The sequence below is a fragment of the Pollachius pollachius genome (assembly GCF_949987615.1).
Source record: "Pollachius pollachius genome assembly, chromosome: 1".
NCBI lineage: Eukaryota > Metazoa > Chordata > Actinopteri > Gadiformes > Gadidae > Pollachius > Pollachius pollachius.
Genome location: NC_136934.1, coordinates 47,702,310 through 47,718,618, shown reverse-complemented (window position 1 = coordinate 47,718,618; position 16,309 = coordinate 47,702,310). Strand labels below are relative to the sequence as shown.

The 16,309-nt window shown below is 46.7% G+C and overlaps 1 protein-coding gene across 1 annotated transcript in view; it reads right to left on the bottom strand.

The window, feature by feature from the left end:
- The window catches only part of dnah5 (dynein, axonemal, heavy chain 5), a gene marked incomplete at both ends in the record, with an annotated part of 137,916 nt that overhangs the window by 5,242 nt on the left and 116,365 nt on the right, over positions 1 to 16,309 (bottom strand). Inside the window, 7 exons of the mRNA XM_079758520.1 lie at positions 1 to 149; positions 4,190 to 4,405; positions 7,727 to 7,930; positions 9,989 to 10,194; positions 11,782 to 12,001; positions 12,916 to 13,161; positions 14,217 to 14,366. The exon at positions 1 to 149 is cut by the window's left edge and continues 64 nt beyond it. Of these exons, the coding sequence (XP_079614646.1) occupies positions 1 to 149; positions 4,190 to 4,405; positions 7,727 to 7,930; positions 9,989 to 10,194; positions 11,782 to 12,001; positions 12,916 to 13,161; positions 14,217 to 14,366 (1,391 nt within the window). The remainder of the gene's footprint in view (positions 150 to 4,189; positions 4,406 to 7,726; positions 7,931 to 9,988; positions 10,195 to 11,781; positions 12,002 to 12,915; positions 13,162 to 14,216; positions 14,367 to 16,309) is intronic.

Below are 16,309 nucleotides of genomic sequence, written 5' to 3'. Positions count from 1 at the left end.
CTCATGATGATGGTGCCGTCGATGGCCAGCTTGAGGTCGGTGAGCGTGTTGCGTACCAGAACGATGACCCTCTGCATGCGGTCCACCTCCTGCCGCAGGAAGATGTTCATGGGCTGGAAGGGCCCCATCTTCTGGAGACGCTCCCGCACCTGATCGGACGACAGATCGGAAGAAAGATCGGACGACGGATCGGACGACGGATCGGACGATAGGTCGGACGACGGATCGGACGACAGATCGGACGACAGATCGGACGACAGATAGGACGATGGTTTAGACGACGGATCAGACGACAGATCGGACGACAGATCGGACGACAGATAGGATGATGGTTTAGACGACGGATCGGACGATAGATCGGGCGAAAGATCGGGCGATAGATCGGGCGATAGATCGGATGTAGTTTAGATTGATAGAAAACCAGAACAGAAAGGTTGTTTTTGTAGAAACCATTTGAACACAACTTTTTATTGTGCGCTTTATAGGCAGAACGTCTTATACAATGACAATCGTGAAGAGTTTCAAAGGGACATTTCGAACAAGGCTTTGGAGTCTGGAGCCTTGATTTATTATAAAGTGTTGAGGGAGACATTCTTACGTTCTGGTCGTTTCTTCCGGATGTTTGACGCGTAAAAACTAAAAGCTGCTACATCAGCCGTGGTTGTAACGCTGGGAACAGTAAGGATCTGAGGACACACTTCTAGATCATTCTATTCAACCAATTCGCCAGGCTGAGGAATTACTGCAGGATCTATTTGTACAATGTCTTTATCGACGTATTGTTTTTATTTACATTTTGATATATTCTGATTTGATTGACAGCTGTGATGACCTTTCTCCTTATTTGGCGGTAGTGCAGGGGTGGGGCTTAATGAGAAACACCTGAACCTGGCTCATTAGGAGCAGCTCTCTCTCTCTCTCTCTCTCTCTCTCTCTCTCTCTCTCTCTCTCTCTCTCTCTCTCTCTCTCTCTCTCTCTCTCTCTCTCTCTCTCTCTCTCTCTCTCTCTCTCTCTCTCTCTCTCTCTCTCTCTCTCTCTCTCTCTCTCTCTCTCTCTCTCTCTCTCTCTCTCTCTATCCCTCTCTCCACCGGGCACTTTACCAGCCAGACAAATTAGATCAGATAGAGTGGTTTTATTTCTAATTTGGACTTTTTACTTCTTCATTAGCCCTCACCCTTACAGGGCTGTTAAAAGTTTGCTCTCAATTGGAAGTTCAATAAAATACTGCAAAAGTGGACCATTGTGTTTTATCCATAAGGAATGGCGCTATATATATATAACAACTGTTATTATTAGTAGTACACACATAGAACTTTAAAGCATTTAAGCATTAAATACTGAAGCAATTATGAATCAATTATCACATTTTTAATCTTTCACGCAATCATGCTATTTATTTGTTATTATGGCAATCACTATGGCATGTTGCGATGTGGTTTTGATTGACTGTTCTCTGCATTTATAACCAGGGCTAGAACAACAGCCTAACAGGAAAGACTGGCAATCCGTGGACATGTTTTGCTGTATAGATGCAAGACGACAACGAAAAGAAATTCCAGTATAAAGTCTCATTGCATTGAGAAACACTGTGTTCAAAGTGTTTCTTTTGGAAACACTGTTTTGAAATCCTCCAAATCTCATCATGACAGTGTGGGGATTATTTCTTATCTGGTCAAAAAAGAAAGAAATTTGTTATGACGTGTGTGACATGTACCAACATTTGCGCGCACACACACACACACACACACACACACACACACACAGTATTGCAGTCATCCTCATATTCAGTGACTTCTGGTATGCATCCATGAGATGTTATCTGGGAAGAGAGTTATCTCAGAAATAGTACCGATATCATTATTCCCCAGATAAGACATTAATTTAAAATGTGCCCACGCTCCAGACCTAAAGGTTTCTTGAATATGTGGTTTCCATAGATACATCTACTATGGCACTTAGATTGATGCCCCGATTGAATAGAAATGCATGGTTCACACGCCTTCTATTACAGTTTTTCTCAGTCGCTTTGGTACATTGCTCAGATCAGAATTGAAATTTGCAAAACAGTAAGTGCATTTCCCAAAACAATTCGTACAAATAGCAAAACACCATGGATTTCCTGCAAAAGCCAGTCTCTTGCTCAAAATCCTTAATTTGTTTCTCAAAAGTAAATATCTGTGTCAATGAACACGTAAGTGCCATCAGAATGACAAGTCCTTGTGTCATTGTGTACGGATAATTGCTTAGTCATGTTGTCAATATAACAGTGTACTCTGGAGGGATGTTCCGAGGTAAACTATGGCTAAAGTTTTGAAGACAATTATTGTAAATTGTTAGTTACATCTTAGTGTATGTGGGAGATTGATTGCAAGAGACTGGACAAGATTCACATTTACGCTTTGACTGTTTATTCTGTTATTTGTTGACAGACCATTTCATTGCTAGAAATGTGAACATAGGACAATCTCCTTAGGGTAAACTGTACATGCATTGCTGTAGGAATTACAGTGCAGTCTTCCTACACCTCCCGACATTCCTGTCTGTTGGGCATAATATGACAACTTGTTGAACCATTTTACATGTAAAGACTTATGCAATGAACTAATACCTAAATGTTGTGGAGGTGAGACTATACAATAGAGACCCATTGCAATACATTTTGATCAACATGACATAAGTCCTTCATAATGTAGGAAAGAGCAAAGAATTGTACATAATCATTTGCATGAATGTACCAAAGCATTTGCAACTTGTTCAAAGAAATGAGAAACTGCTTTTTTGATGTGCACAAGTGACAAAATGATGTGAAGTTTGAACAGTTAGTTTTGAGAATTTCAATTCTGATCTGAGAAATGTACCAAAGTGACTGAGAAAAACTGTAATAAAAAACAACCCAAAACTCTAACATATATACTATACTTCACTGCTATATTGAAAATACATCATCCACTACTCAGCTATCAGCTCAGTACGCCAACGCCCTATTCTCCAGAAGCCTTTGCTTTGAAGCCATTCAGGACTTTATGGAGACCTGAACCCGGACCGTTCACTGAGATGCATTGGGTTATTTTTATCCTGAAGTGTAAGTAAGTGATTCTTTTGGGCTCTGTATTCTAATAATCTATGCCACTCTTTAGTGGCATAGATCATGAACATTGGCCATCTCCCAACTGACACTGAAACATGTAACAACGTTGATAATGTAAAGCTCCTTCACTCTATTACACAGATTGATAGCTTTTCCCATAGCGTCCCTGAAGAAGAACAGACAGACAGATAGACATACAGCGAGAAGGACAGACCGGCAGACAGATGGACAGACAAACCGAAAGAGAGACAGACAGAAAGAAAGAGAGACAGATGGAAGGGCAGACAGACAGACAGAGAGACACAGACAGACATATAGAGAGAGAGACACGGACCGACAGACAGATGGAGAGGCAGACAGACAGACATATAGGCGGATTAACAGGCAGACAGACAGACAGACAGACAGACAGACAGACAGACAGACAGACAGACAGACAGACAGACTGACAAGGCGGGGTGATTTGCGTGGTGCTGTCTCTTCACACATGTGGCAATATGCTCTCACCTCATGGTGCCATGAGCCCAGGAATAAAAAGCCTGTAAATTGGCCCCAACACCACAAGTGAACTGCGTCCAAGAGCCTTTTTTTGGCTCTCTGCCGCCTCACAATATGACGCACAGACACACACAGACACACACGCAAACACACACACACACACACACACAGAGGGCCATCTGTACCTCTGTATTCCTGTCCCTTTCCTCACCCTGTCACCTGGGAGGACTCACACGACTCAGATTAACCCAACGCCCCTGAACCCCACGCCTCCCTCCCGCCCGCGGCCGACGGAGTGCCCGCCGGGCCCCCGACGGACCACACAATGGTTCATTTAGAAAATGTGAAATTTGAAAAGAAAAATTCCAATATTTACATACGTCTACTATGGCGATAAGATCGATGCCCCGATGGAAATGAAGTGCAGGGTTAAATTGCCTTTTATCAATAAAAGAAATCCAATATCTTTTCAAATGTATTAACGCCACCATTTTAAAAATCTTAAAATTGGCAATTTTAACACACACATTTTTTTTAACGAAAACCCCACCAAAAAGCAAACAAACGACTGTGGGGGGTGGGGTTCGGGGGGGGGTGCCTCACCTCGAAGGGGACGTAGTCGGGGGGCAGCTTCTCCAGCATGTCGTCGGCCAGCCGGCCCACCACCGCCTCGCGGGTCTCCCCTCCGCCCGACGAGCCGTCCTTGGGCTGGATGCTCAGGATGGTGTCCAGCACGTCCTTGGCCAGCTTGCTCTGGTACGTGATGTCGGCGTTGGGGTGCAGGCCAAACACCTCGGGGGTGTCGTAGGCCGGCAGACCCTGGGCCGGAGGAGAGAGGAGAAGGTTCCGGTTGGCCCTGAGTAGAGGGGTTTGTGTGCATGTGTGGTGTTGTGGTTCGTTGGGGGATAGTGTTACTTTTACCGACGATGTGTGTGTGAGTTAAATTCGTTTTTATAGATTTACCCTTGGATGATTATAGTAAGTATCTATCCATCCATCCATCCATCCATCCGTCCGTCCATCCATCCAACTGTCCATCCATCCATCCATTTATTCATTCATTCATTCATCCCTCCATCCATCCATCTATGAAATGCCTTGTGGGCACAGTAACATGTGTTGAAAACAGCAACCTTATACAGTCAATCTTCACTTGGAGGTGCAAATCGTTAGCCTCATAGCAACATTGCCTAAGTCATATTTTAAGGTTCATCTTGTATTTAGCGTCAAAAACGCCTAAGCCAAATAGATAGACTTAGGCAGATAGTGATTATGGAATGTAAAACGCACTCTGATTGGCTTAGGATACAACCAATGAGGCACAGTGAATCAGCAGCGTTAGGAGAGTAGATTTACTTTAGATATCACAATTTGGCCAAAATATGAGTTATGACGAAATGCTTCATTTTGTCTTGAGGGCACTTTGGGTATGGCGTAAATGAGCCTGGTGCTCCAAGTTAAAGCAAAGCAGTCGAACATAGAGGGATTATTTATACAACGGCACACACTTCATGACCTCACTTCGATCCATCAAGTGACCATCTTGGAAGGGGAGGTCAACGGTAAATGCCGCAAAACAAGGTGCATTGTGGACATTTTGTCCTTCGCGTCACAGTAGAAACACAAAGTGTTTATCACAGAAGCTAGGATTTGGCTTACTCCGAGAAAGGAGACATTTAAGATAATTGCAGCATTGCCCACGTCAGTGTTCAAGTCTCAATAAAATTTAGACAACAGAATAGGACCGGGGAATTCTTTTTCTATCGACCAGACGTTTGAAAGACAGAACATTCCATTAAAGCAAGAACATATACTTAACCGACGGTCAAAACAGCTTTTACCCTTTTATACCCTATTATGCTTTAGAGTAATTTTGGCTCCAGCAGTCCTACGGTTGGACCTCTGGGAGGGGACGGCACAGAGCATGTGTCGGAAACAGAGATTTCTTCCTCAGATAAACTGATTCTTGCGAGTGGATGAAGCTTTCCCGGAGGGATTTTTAATAAGTGCGTTTCTACAGTGGCCCGTCTGCACAGTGTTCATTTTAAACCTTTTCAGACACCTTTCTTCTTGCTGGTGAACTGTGTGTTTGCCATTACGCGGCTACAGCTCCCCTCCTTCGGCCACATGATTGCCGCAGCACACATGAGTCGGCTTAGGCAGACTTAGGGCCAGATTTGAGCAGTCTGATCCGTGAGACTAGCTTCAGAGTAAAACATCCATCAACATTTTCATTCGATGCATTTGAACCAAAACAGTTTTATTAAAAAGATTTTATTAGAGATATTGCAGTGAGGTTGTGATTCAGCCCCTTACTGATCTTGGGGCACTAAGTGGCCACGGCACGAACACATCCTTCAAGCTAGCCAGCAGACAAGCAGTCAGGACTGCGACAGTAATAAGGTTCTTATAGGGAGATGTGTGCGCGTGCGTGTGAGCGAGGGATTGTCCTGCGTGTGCGTGCGTGTGCGCAAGCATGGTTCACAAATCACAAACATTGTTGAACCTATTTACGTAGGAATGTGATGGGAGCTATTGCAATTATGTCTTTTATTCCTCGCTATTTACCTACCGTTGATATTAATAATCACAAGTACCACCAAACAAACACAAAAGAGGCCTCTAACTGTTCCGAAGAGTGATTTGACTGCCAGTGCCAAACCTAGCGAATAGTAAGCACTCAGTGCTTTCGTGCTAGGGCAATTACAGCCTAACGAAATGACAAATCATTGTTGTCATATGAAACCACGGGAAAACATTCTATTCTTCTTCCCTGCCCCCACAATATGAGGAATGGGAGCTCGCTGTTAAGACAGCTTCAAGACGAAGAAGCTCCTAACAAAGGGAGACGGGCTGGGCTGATTCATGTGTCCGCTGCTTTGCTTCCCATCTACCAGGGAGGAGGTGGGGCCGAGGAATCCACAGACACACGCGAGTCCAGAGACAAGAGCAGCGTGTTCGGATGGAAGGTCCCTTTCATTCCCCTGTTGGAGGTCAATTAGCTCCTCTCGACCAGAATTGTATGGCCGCCCCTTGTGTTAAGTTGTGTGTGTGTGTGTGTTTCCACGTGTGTGTCAGAGAGAGAGAGCAGAAGAGGGAGAGCAAGACAGTGGGAGTGAGAGTGAAAGAGAACGAGAGCAAGAGCGAGAGATTAAAGGGGGTTGGTTATATTTTATATTTTCACTTGTTTAGTTTTTATACTGCTTTGGCAATGTTAAGGTTTATTTTCCAGGTTTATCTGCCAATAAAGCAATTCTTTTCTATTGAATTTGAATTACAAATTCACCAGAGCGAGTGAAAAAGCACAAGAGTGTGTCAGTGTGTGTGTTTTTGGCTGTGGCTTTGTTCCCTTTTTTTTCCCGGTCTCTATTTGTGGGGCGGTGCGAAGGAGAGAGCGTTCTGAGCCTCCCAGCTCTGAGCATCCATCATAATGAAAGTGGCTGTAATGAAACTAGCACTGCAACCACCCCTAGACATGCGCACACACACACACATACACACACACACTAATAAATCAACGGTAATCTGTGAACAAATAGGAGCCCTACAGGAGCCCACTTAGCCGAGACTGTACGGGTCTTATACAAGGCGACATCAAACGCAGCAGCCAACGTCACCCGGCAACCAAACTCACACAATGGCCCCGGTGCACGCCACACCAACGGGTGTATGTGTGTGTGCGCGAGTGTGACTGTGAGTGCGTGCGATGCTGCGCATGTGTGTGTACGTGAGTGTGCCAACGTACACAATACACATACACAATCCTCCAGTGCACACAACACCAACACGTGTGTGTGTGTGTGTGTGTGTGTGTGTGTGTAAGTGTTTGTGTGTGCGCGAGTGTGAGTGCGTGCGATATTACGCATGTGTGTGTGTACGTGTGTGCGAGTGTGCGTGCATGCATCTGTGTATGTGTGTGTGTGTGTGTCTGTGTGTGTGCATGCATGTGTGTGATTGTGTGTGCGTGTGTGTGTGTGTGTGTGAGTGAGCGCGTGCGATACGGTGAACATGCGTGTAGGTGTGTGCGCACGTGCATGCGTAACAGTTAAAACCTCTGCGTGTCATCCCCCCTTTTGGGAACCGTGTGTTGCGTGTTTCAAAGACATTCTCCCGGCATTCCCGATGTTTGGGTTTTCCCACCTGGATGTAGGCGAGGTACTGGTCCACGCCGGAGCAGCGTGGGATGCTGTAGCCCTTGTAGAAGTGGAAGTCGGGGCCGAACATGTTCTCGCTGAACCACACGGTGGCGAAGGTGTTGAGCAGCCGCTTGTCGTAGTCGTCCGTCACGCGCCCGCCGTACTGGATCTCGCCGACCATGTAGCGCACCGTGTTCCAGGACACGCCCTGTGGGGGAGGAGCCAGAGGCTGGGTGATCCAATCATATGTCGGGGGTGAGCGGTTTATGGTGTTTGTGTTGTTGATGCATTTGTTTTTATTATTTAAATGGTTACGTTATTTAGTTAGCTCACACTAACCCAAGTCATTTTAACCAACAGGAAATGAACTACGATACAGTAAGCAAACCCTCGCTGCCATGCTAATGCTAGATGATAACGTTTAGTACTGCATTATCTATTGTTATTGAATGGATCATTTTTGTCCCCTCATTGGTAAGTATTACCAACTCTATTCCACTTACTGAATAGACTAAATATTACAAACAGAAGGTACTACCTGCATATGATATGGGCCTATGGTATATACAAACAAACATATATATGTATATATACAGTGTGATGTAATCACAATAAGACTTTACAACTAGCTGGAACAATCGGGGGACAGAGTCGACTGGGGAGTATTTACATGCTGTGCATTCTGTACATTTTGCCAACTTTTTGACTAAACTATTCTATTAATTACTTTAGCATTATTACCCCTCCAGGGTGAATAAAGTACTTATCTTTCTGTATGTCTGTATGTCTGTCTGTCTGTCTATCTATATTAATCATATACCTCCCTGGGATTAATAAAGTACATCTTTAGACATGGACATTCACATATAGGCCGTTAATAACTGAATTGAAATGCATGGTTGCCCTTGCTACTTCTGGGAAAGGCACTCTGCATTCTGCTATTTGCATGCGATGCTTCATCTGTGACATTCAGATTTAAGCTTAAGTGACCTTCTCAAAGAAGTCCCTAAGAATTTCCATTTTCTCCGTCCTACCCCGTGTGTAACTACCAGACGCTTCGTTCCCCGCCGGCACTTAAATTGGCCGAAACAGGATAAGCTTTCGGGGGTCACAGCTGCTGGCGTGGACTTGAGCGCTGAAGTCCCACCTAGCTTTGATGCTACCCTGGGCGTAGCGAAACCACTCGGTTTGGCCACCTTAACGCTGCGCTCAAAGTTCAGACCATTTAAACTTTGAAGGCGTTTCATGTTTACTAATGGTGATCAGGTTAACTAAGGTTACGCTGTTCGTTTTTAATGTATTCATTTTTATTAATTTAAATGCATACGTTATTTAGTGCGCTAACCCTAACCAGAGTCACTTTAACCTACAAGAACTGAACTACAATACAAAAACCTGACCCTAGCCTCTATGCTAATGCTATACAATAGCGTTTAGTACTCCATTACCTAATGTTATTGAATAGATAATTAATGTACCCTTATTCTTAAGTGTTGCCAAACTACAGGTACCACCTCACTTGGTTACCAACATCGAGCTCATACATTTGTGTCAGAATATATAAAATAAAACACAAATCCAAATTCATATGCCAGGGGGCAGAGACCATTTTTGGAATGAAGCCCAGACAAAATTTAGCTCGGAAGTCTGGATTAAGGGGTGAGGGATATCAACATTTATTTGAGTGTTGCAGCCATTAAAACCTTTCAGTACTTAGGTCAGATCGGCCGGATGGAGATTAATCACCAGGCTCTCCCTAAAAACTAGTTTTCGCTCCTTCGATGCAATAAACTTCTGATGATGACGATGATGAAGATGATCTGCCTCTGCTGATCATTTACCCTAATAAATCCTTTTTAATCACTCGCAATATGATGATCACTCACCAGTGTTTTTAACTGATGTCATTTTGTCTATGTATTTCATGCAGAACTCCCTCCCCACAGACCTTCTTTATGTCCATGTATTTTATGCTATAATATTTATAATAATACATTGCCTAAATCATTACAGATAAGGCTTCAAACCCAAGGTAGCGCGGCCCTCCCACAGACCTTCTTTATGTCCATGTATTTCATGCTACAATATTTATAATAATACATTGCCTAAATCATTACAGATAAGGCTTCAAACCCAAGGTAGCGCGGCCCTCCCACAGACCTTTTTTATGTCCATGTATTTTATGCTACAATATTTATAATAATACATTGCCTAAATCATTACAGATAAGGCTTCAAACCAAAGGTGCCGCGGCCCTCCCACAGACCTTCTTAATGTCGATGTCGTCCAGGTGGTTCTGGACGAACTGCACGGTGGCGTTGAAGTCAGCCTGGTTGAACTCATAGGGGACGTTCCAGCCCAGGGGGCCGTACTTCCTCCTCTCCTGTACCGTGCTGTGGAGGAAGGCCACACCGTACAGCATGGGCTTCCACTGCACCATGTTGCTGACGTCCAGCAGGTCCTGGTTGATACCTGGGGGGGGTTCACACAGGGGATTAGCTGAAAGGGACCTCAGGGCTACCCGGGATTAGCTGGGACACAAGACGGGCTAGAGGTACTTGGGTGTGTTTGGTCGATACGGCATTTGACCACAGCTTCGGTGAAGAATAATAACATTCGCGTTAACATTTAGGGCATATAGCAAACGTTTTCATCCAAAGCGACATACAATAAGTACATTTGTCTGAAGAATCCCTTATTTCTGTGATATTCTTAGGCAAATGACGTTGTCGTTCTTTGTAACACTCGAGCCTAAATTAAATCATCTAACATCATCTAACAACATGAGTCTAACATCGGCACTGATTAGATTACCTGAAGTGCAGTGATTGGTTTGATTAAGCAGCATGATCCTATTAATGAACAGCCCTGAGTGGAAATGGTTGCTGGGGAAAATATATTTTTAGGGAGAAGGAACTGACTGGGGCCTGGAACCTATTAAACTGTACAAAATTAGATGGGAAGAGTGCACGCCCACACGCAGCAGACAATTTGAACTTCATTAAGAACTCCAATATGCATTCAGGGCAGCCTGCCCCAGTTTTGTGCAAGCGTTGCACACTCAATAGAGCTATGCTAATAGAACTATGCTAATGTACCATTGCGGGGTACAAACCTATCCACTGTAACATTTAAGATTTTAAGGGATTTTAGGCCGAGTTAGAATGACAAATATTAAGGCGATTTTGTAATTTTTGGCTCTAGTAAGAAGCAGTGTGAAAGTGTGAGTGAGGGGTTTCAAGTAGGCTGGTTCAATCCGTGGATAGACACACACATCTGCATACCGTAGAAGATCATTCTTCACTGAACACACTCACCCACACAGCCACCGACTCACTCACTCACTCAGTCAACACACACGCACATCAACTCTGCCGCGCCCATCTGCATACCGTAGGAGCTCATTATTCAACACACACAGCCACACACACACTAACTCACTCACTCACTCACTCAGTCACTCAACACACAAACGCACGCCCAAACCTACACACACACACACACACATACACACAGACAGACAGACAGACACACACACACAGCCACACACACACACACACACACACATCAACTCTGGCACGAAGGCATACACACACGCAAGCCCAAGCCTACACCAACACACACACACACACACACACACACACACACAACTCCGCCACACACGCACCCCCATACCTACACACACACACACACACACACACACACACACACAGACACACACACACCTACACAGACACACACACACCTACACACACACACACACACATACACACAGACAGACAGACAGACACACACACAGACAGCCACACACACACACACACACACACATCAACTCTGGCACGAAGGCATACACACACGCAAGCCCAAGCCTACACCAACACACACACACACACACACACACACACACACACAACTCCGCCACACACGCACCCCCATACCTACACACACACACACACACACACACACACACACACACACAGACACACACACACCTACACAGACACACACACACCTACACAAACACACACACACAGACGACCCCGTCGGACGGCCACGCACCGCCGTAGGTCCTCTTGAGGCCGGCCCTCAGGCCCTGCGGCGGCTCGTTGGTGAACTTGATGGCCATCTGCAGCAGCGTGATGGGGAAGAGGCGGTGGCCCTCCGTGGTCATCCACAGGCGGAAGGTGTCGTGCACGCTGTCCGTCTCCGCCACCGTGTCCATCAGCTCGTCCATGAAGTCCAGGCCCAGGTGGCAGTTCTGCAGCAGCGCCCAGCCGCCCTGCAGACAGACGGACGGACGAACGGAGAGAGGAGGGACAAGGGGGGGTCATGTTGAGGCCGGAGCCAATCGACGAATATTACCGCTTTCTGTGTCGCTGTGCTCATTGTGATACGAGGGGGGGGGGGGAAACAACTGCCAGGGCCAACAAAGCCTCCCGTTTCCCCTCATTTACATGCTAATTGAACACCTTCAAGGAATTTCGACGTTCAATGCGAGGGACCGAACGCCCCCCCCGCGATTAGACGCGCCAGTCACGAGTCGAGCATGAATAAAGAACGTAACAACAAACAGCGGAGGGGAGGAGGCGGGCTCGCGCTGTGTTGCGTCGTGACAATCGCACCACAGAGGCACCAGGGTGCCCGGCGTGTGAACCCAAACACTGGCTGGGGGCCACGTCACGTGCCCGGACCGCTGGGGGAGCCGCGGAGGATAAACCCACACAGGGGGTTCATTCACCAGCACCCAGTCTTTTAAAGGCATACTTTTTAATGTACATATTTTCATTTATTAAAAACGTTACAATCCTGATTGTCAATACGTTTTTTTCGTGGCGAGGGCCCCAGCGACACACGGGGCCCCGGCGCCCCTGGTGGGCTGACTCACATTGAAAAAACATAGCATTTATTCCGCGCTTTTCTAACCAGTGGCCACCCAAAGCGCTTCACAACATTGCCTCACATTCACCCACTCATGCACACATTCACACACCGACGGCGGCGCCGGCCACGCAGGGCGACAGCCGGCTCGTCAGGAGCAGTCAGGGTGAGGGCGTCTCGCACAGGGACACCTCGACACTCGGCTAGGAGGAGCCGGGGATCGAACCAGCAACCTTCCGGTTCCCAGCCAACCCGCTTTTCCTCCTGAGCCACATGCCGCCATGATCTGCCCCCCCCCCCGGAGGTCTGACTCACATTGACCATGGTCTGCTGCAGCAGCTTGCGGGCGTGGACGTCCTGGCCCTGACCCATGGACACGCAGCGCGTCTCCATCTTCTGCCGCTTGCCCAGCGCCACGATGGAGTCGGTGGGGTCCGAGCCCATGGACAGGAAGCAGATCATGGGCGTGCGGGGGTCCGACTCCTCCCACATCCTCTCAAGGTCCAGCACCGCCCCCTCCGCGTACTTCTCCCCCATGGCGTCCACGATGTACTTCCTGGCCTGGCAGGATGAAGAAGGGTTGGGGGGTGGGGGGGGGGGGGATAGGAATGGGTGGCACGATGAGGAAGAACGTCAACAATAGGAGAGTGAACGGACTAATTGGTCGTTAAGGTACATTTAAATTAATATTTACATTTAGGGCATTTAGCAGTCGCTTTAAATCCAGTGACTTAATAATAATACAATAAGCACATTTGTCTGGAAAAAGAAGAACAACAATATTTCGCTGTCGATACAGTAAGGATGTTCATAAAAACAAGTGGCAAGCACTAACAATCGGTAGGTTTAACCATTCCCTGTATACAACAAAGACAGCTGGGATAAGACGCTACACAATGCTAAGGTCTATGTTTAAGTGCTAAAGTTCAATTAAATGCATGAATGAGTCTTGTGGCTTGCAGCAAGCATTCAGCATGGCTATTGTAACCGCAGCGGTGCCCGCTGTCTCCAGTTCAGCTGCTTGGAGCCAAGTACCCAAAAACCAATTAGGAGAGCCCTCGTTACTAAACGCACTTCCCAGGCAGAAACTCTGACAAAGTTGGCCCGGGGACTTCATAGATATTTCCCATTGACGAGAAGAAGACCTTTCACGCCGTTCCTTCTGTTTATCAGTATTTTCAAAAGACAATACAGATAAACACACACACAGCCACAGGCACATGCTGTGGCCCGGGCACCATCACACACGCACACACATACACACCGGACACAAAGGAATGAACGCACACACACACACACGCACACACACACAGATACAGAAATGAACGCACACACACACACACGCACGCACACAAACACACACACATACAGAAATGAACGCACACACACACACACACACACATACACAAAGGAATGTACGCGCACACACACACACGCACACACACAAACACACACACATACAGAAATGAACGCACACGCGCGCACATAGACACGCACTCACACACACACATACAAGTTCACGCATACACACAGGGATTGAACACACTCATACACACACAGGAATGAACGCACACCCACGCACACACACACGCACACACACACGCGTGCGGCCGTACCTGCGCGATGGTGCGGTCGGGGCACCAGGAGCGGATGAGCAGCAGTCGTCTGAAGCAGTCCAGGGCCTGGTCGTAGGCGCTGGGGAGCTGCTCCTCCTCCGGGGCCTCCTTATCGAACCACGCCTTCCACTGCTTCTCCTTACGGCTGATCTGGACCCGGGACACACACACACACACACACAGGGACCAAAGGACACACACACACACACACACACACACACACAGGGACACAGGGACACACAGAGGGACCAGAGGACACACACACACACAGGGAGCAGAGGACACACACACACAGGGACACACACACACACACACACACACAGGGACACACAGAGAGACCAGAGGACACACACACAGCGACCAGAGGACACACACACACACACACAGGGACACACAGAGGGACCAGAGGACACACACACACACAGGGACCAGAGGACACACACACACAGGGACCAGAGGACACACACACACACACACAGGGACACACACAGGGACCAGAGGACACACACACACAGGGACCAGAGGACACACACACACACACACACACAGGGACCAGAGGACACACACACACACACACACACAGGGACCAGAGGACACACACACACACACACAGGGACACACACAGGGACCAGAGGACACACACAGGGACCAGAGGACACACACACACACACACACAGGGACCAGAGGACACACACACACACACACACAGGGACCAGAGGACACACACACACACACAGGGACACGCACACAGGGACAACAGGGCCACACGCACACATACACACACAGATGCAGATGCACACGCATGAGGACAACAGGCCACACACACACACACACACAGACACACCCAAGAGGCACACACACGAGGACAGCAGGCCACATGCACACACAAACAAAACACACACACACACACATAGACATGATCAGAAAAGGAATGTTTGCATAGACATGGCTCCACAATTAAAGGTGGTCACATTTTATCTGCGTTGAAATAGTTTCAAGATAATTGGAATACGCGTCAACTGTGTTGACACGGCACAATAGAGAGCTACATGGTAATCGTTTTTTTATCTTCTCAAATAAGAAAGAATGTTTTTATTGAGATTAACCGAACGCCATTGAAAGTGGATGGTCAAATATTCACCAAAATATATTAATGTTTATCCGCTGAAAAGGGTAAACATGACAGCCGCATCTCGACTTATTATAATCATATTAATAATAATACACACTTCTCCCAGTAGGCCAGTACCCTGGCCTACTGAGACCCTTGGCTTACTCTTTGCAGAGAAACTCAACATTGCATTCATCTAAGTCCTTTCATTAAGATACGATTTCTGGGTCTGTGTTGTATTTCGTGATTGGTGTAAATTTGTCCATTTCGCTTTAAGTGTTGGCTAATTTTTGTGTCTACAAATATATGAGTGTATGTCTGTGTAAGTGTGTGTGTGCGTGCGTTTGTGAGTACAAGCATATTGCTGCAAACAGCTAGCCTCTTCACGCCTCTCCCAGTGTGTGCGTCACACATTGAGAACTCTTTGCTTTGTTTGTGTTGAATTCCTCATGCCAGCTTGTCAGTCTGGCGTACATGCGATGGTGTGAACCCATATTCAGCAGATGCTCTCTCTCTCTCTCTCTCTCTCCGTCTCTCTCTCTCTCTGTCTCTCTCTCTTAACCATGTCTTTCTCTCCCCAAGTCTCTCTCTCTCCGTCTCTCTCTCTCTCTCAACCCCTCCATCTTTGACGGTGCTGTCTCGTCTGCACATCTTTTCCTTTTTTTTTTCTACTTGATGACTGATTTAATTAGACTAAGATCTAGTTATCCACCTGTCCATCTTTCACACGGACACACACACACCCACACACACACACACAGACAAACAAACACACACACACACACACATAGACATGCACCCACTCACACAGAGCAAAGATATGACTGAGGAGAAAGATTGAACGTTTATAAGTAAGCTTATTTCACAGCGCAGCGGGCAGGAAGTCCCTCTTTGGGAGCCACCAGCCTGTCAATCACACAAGTGTGTGTGTGTGTGTGTGTGTGTGTGTGTGTGTGTGTGTGTGTGTGTGTGTGTGTGTGTA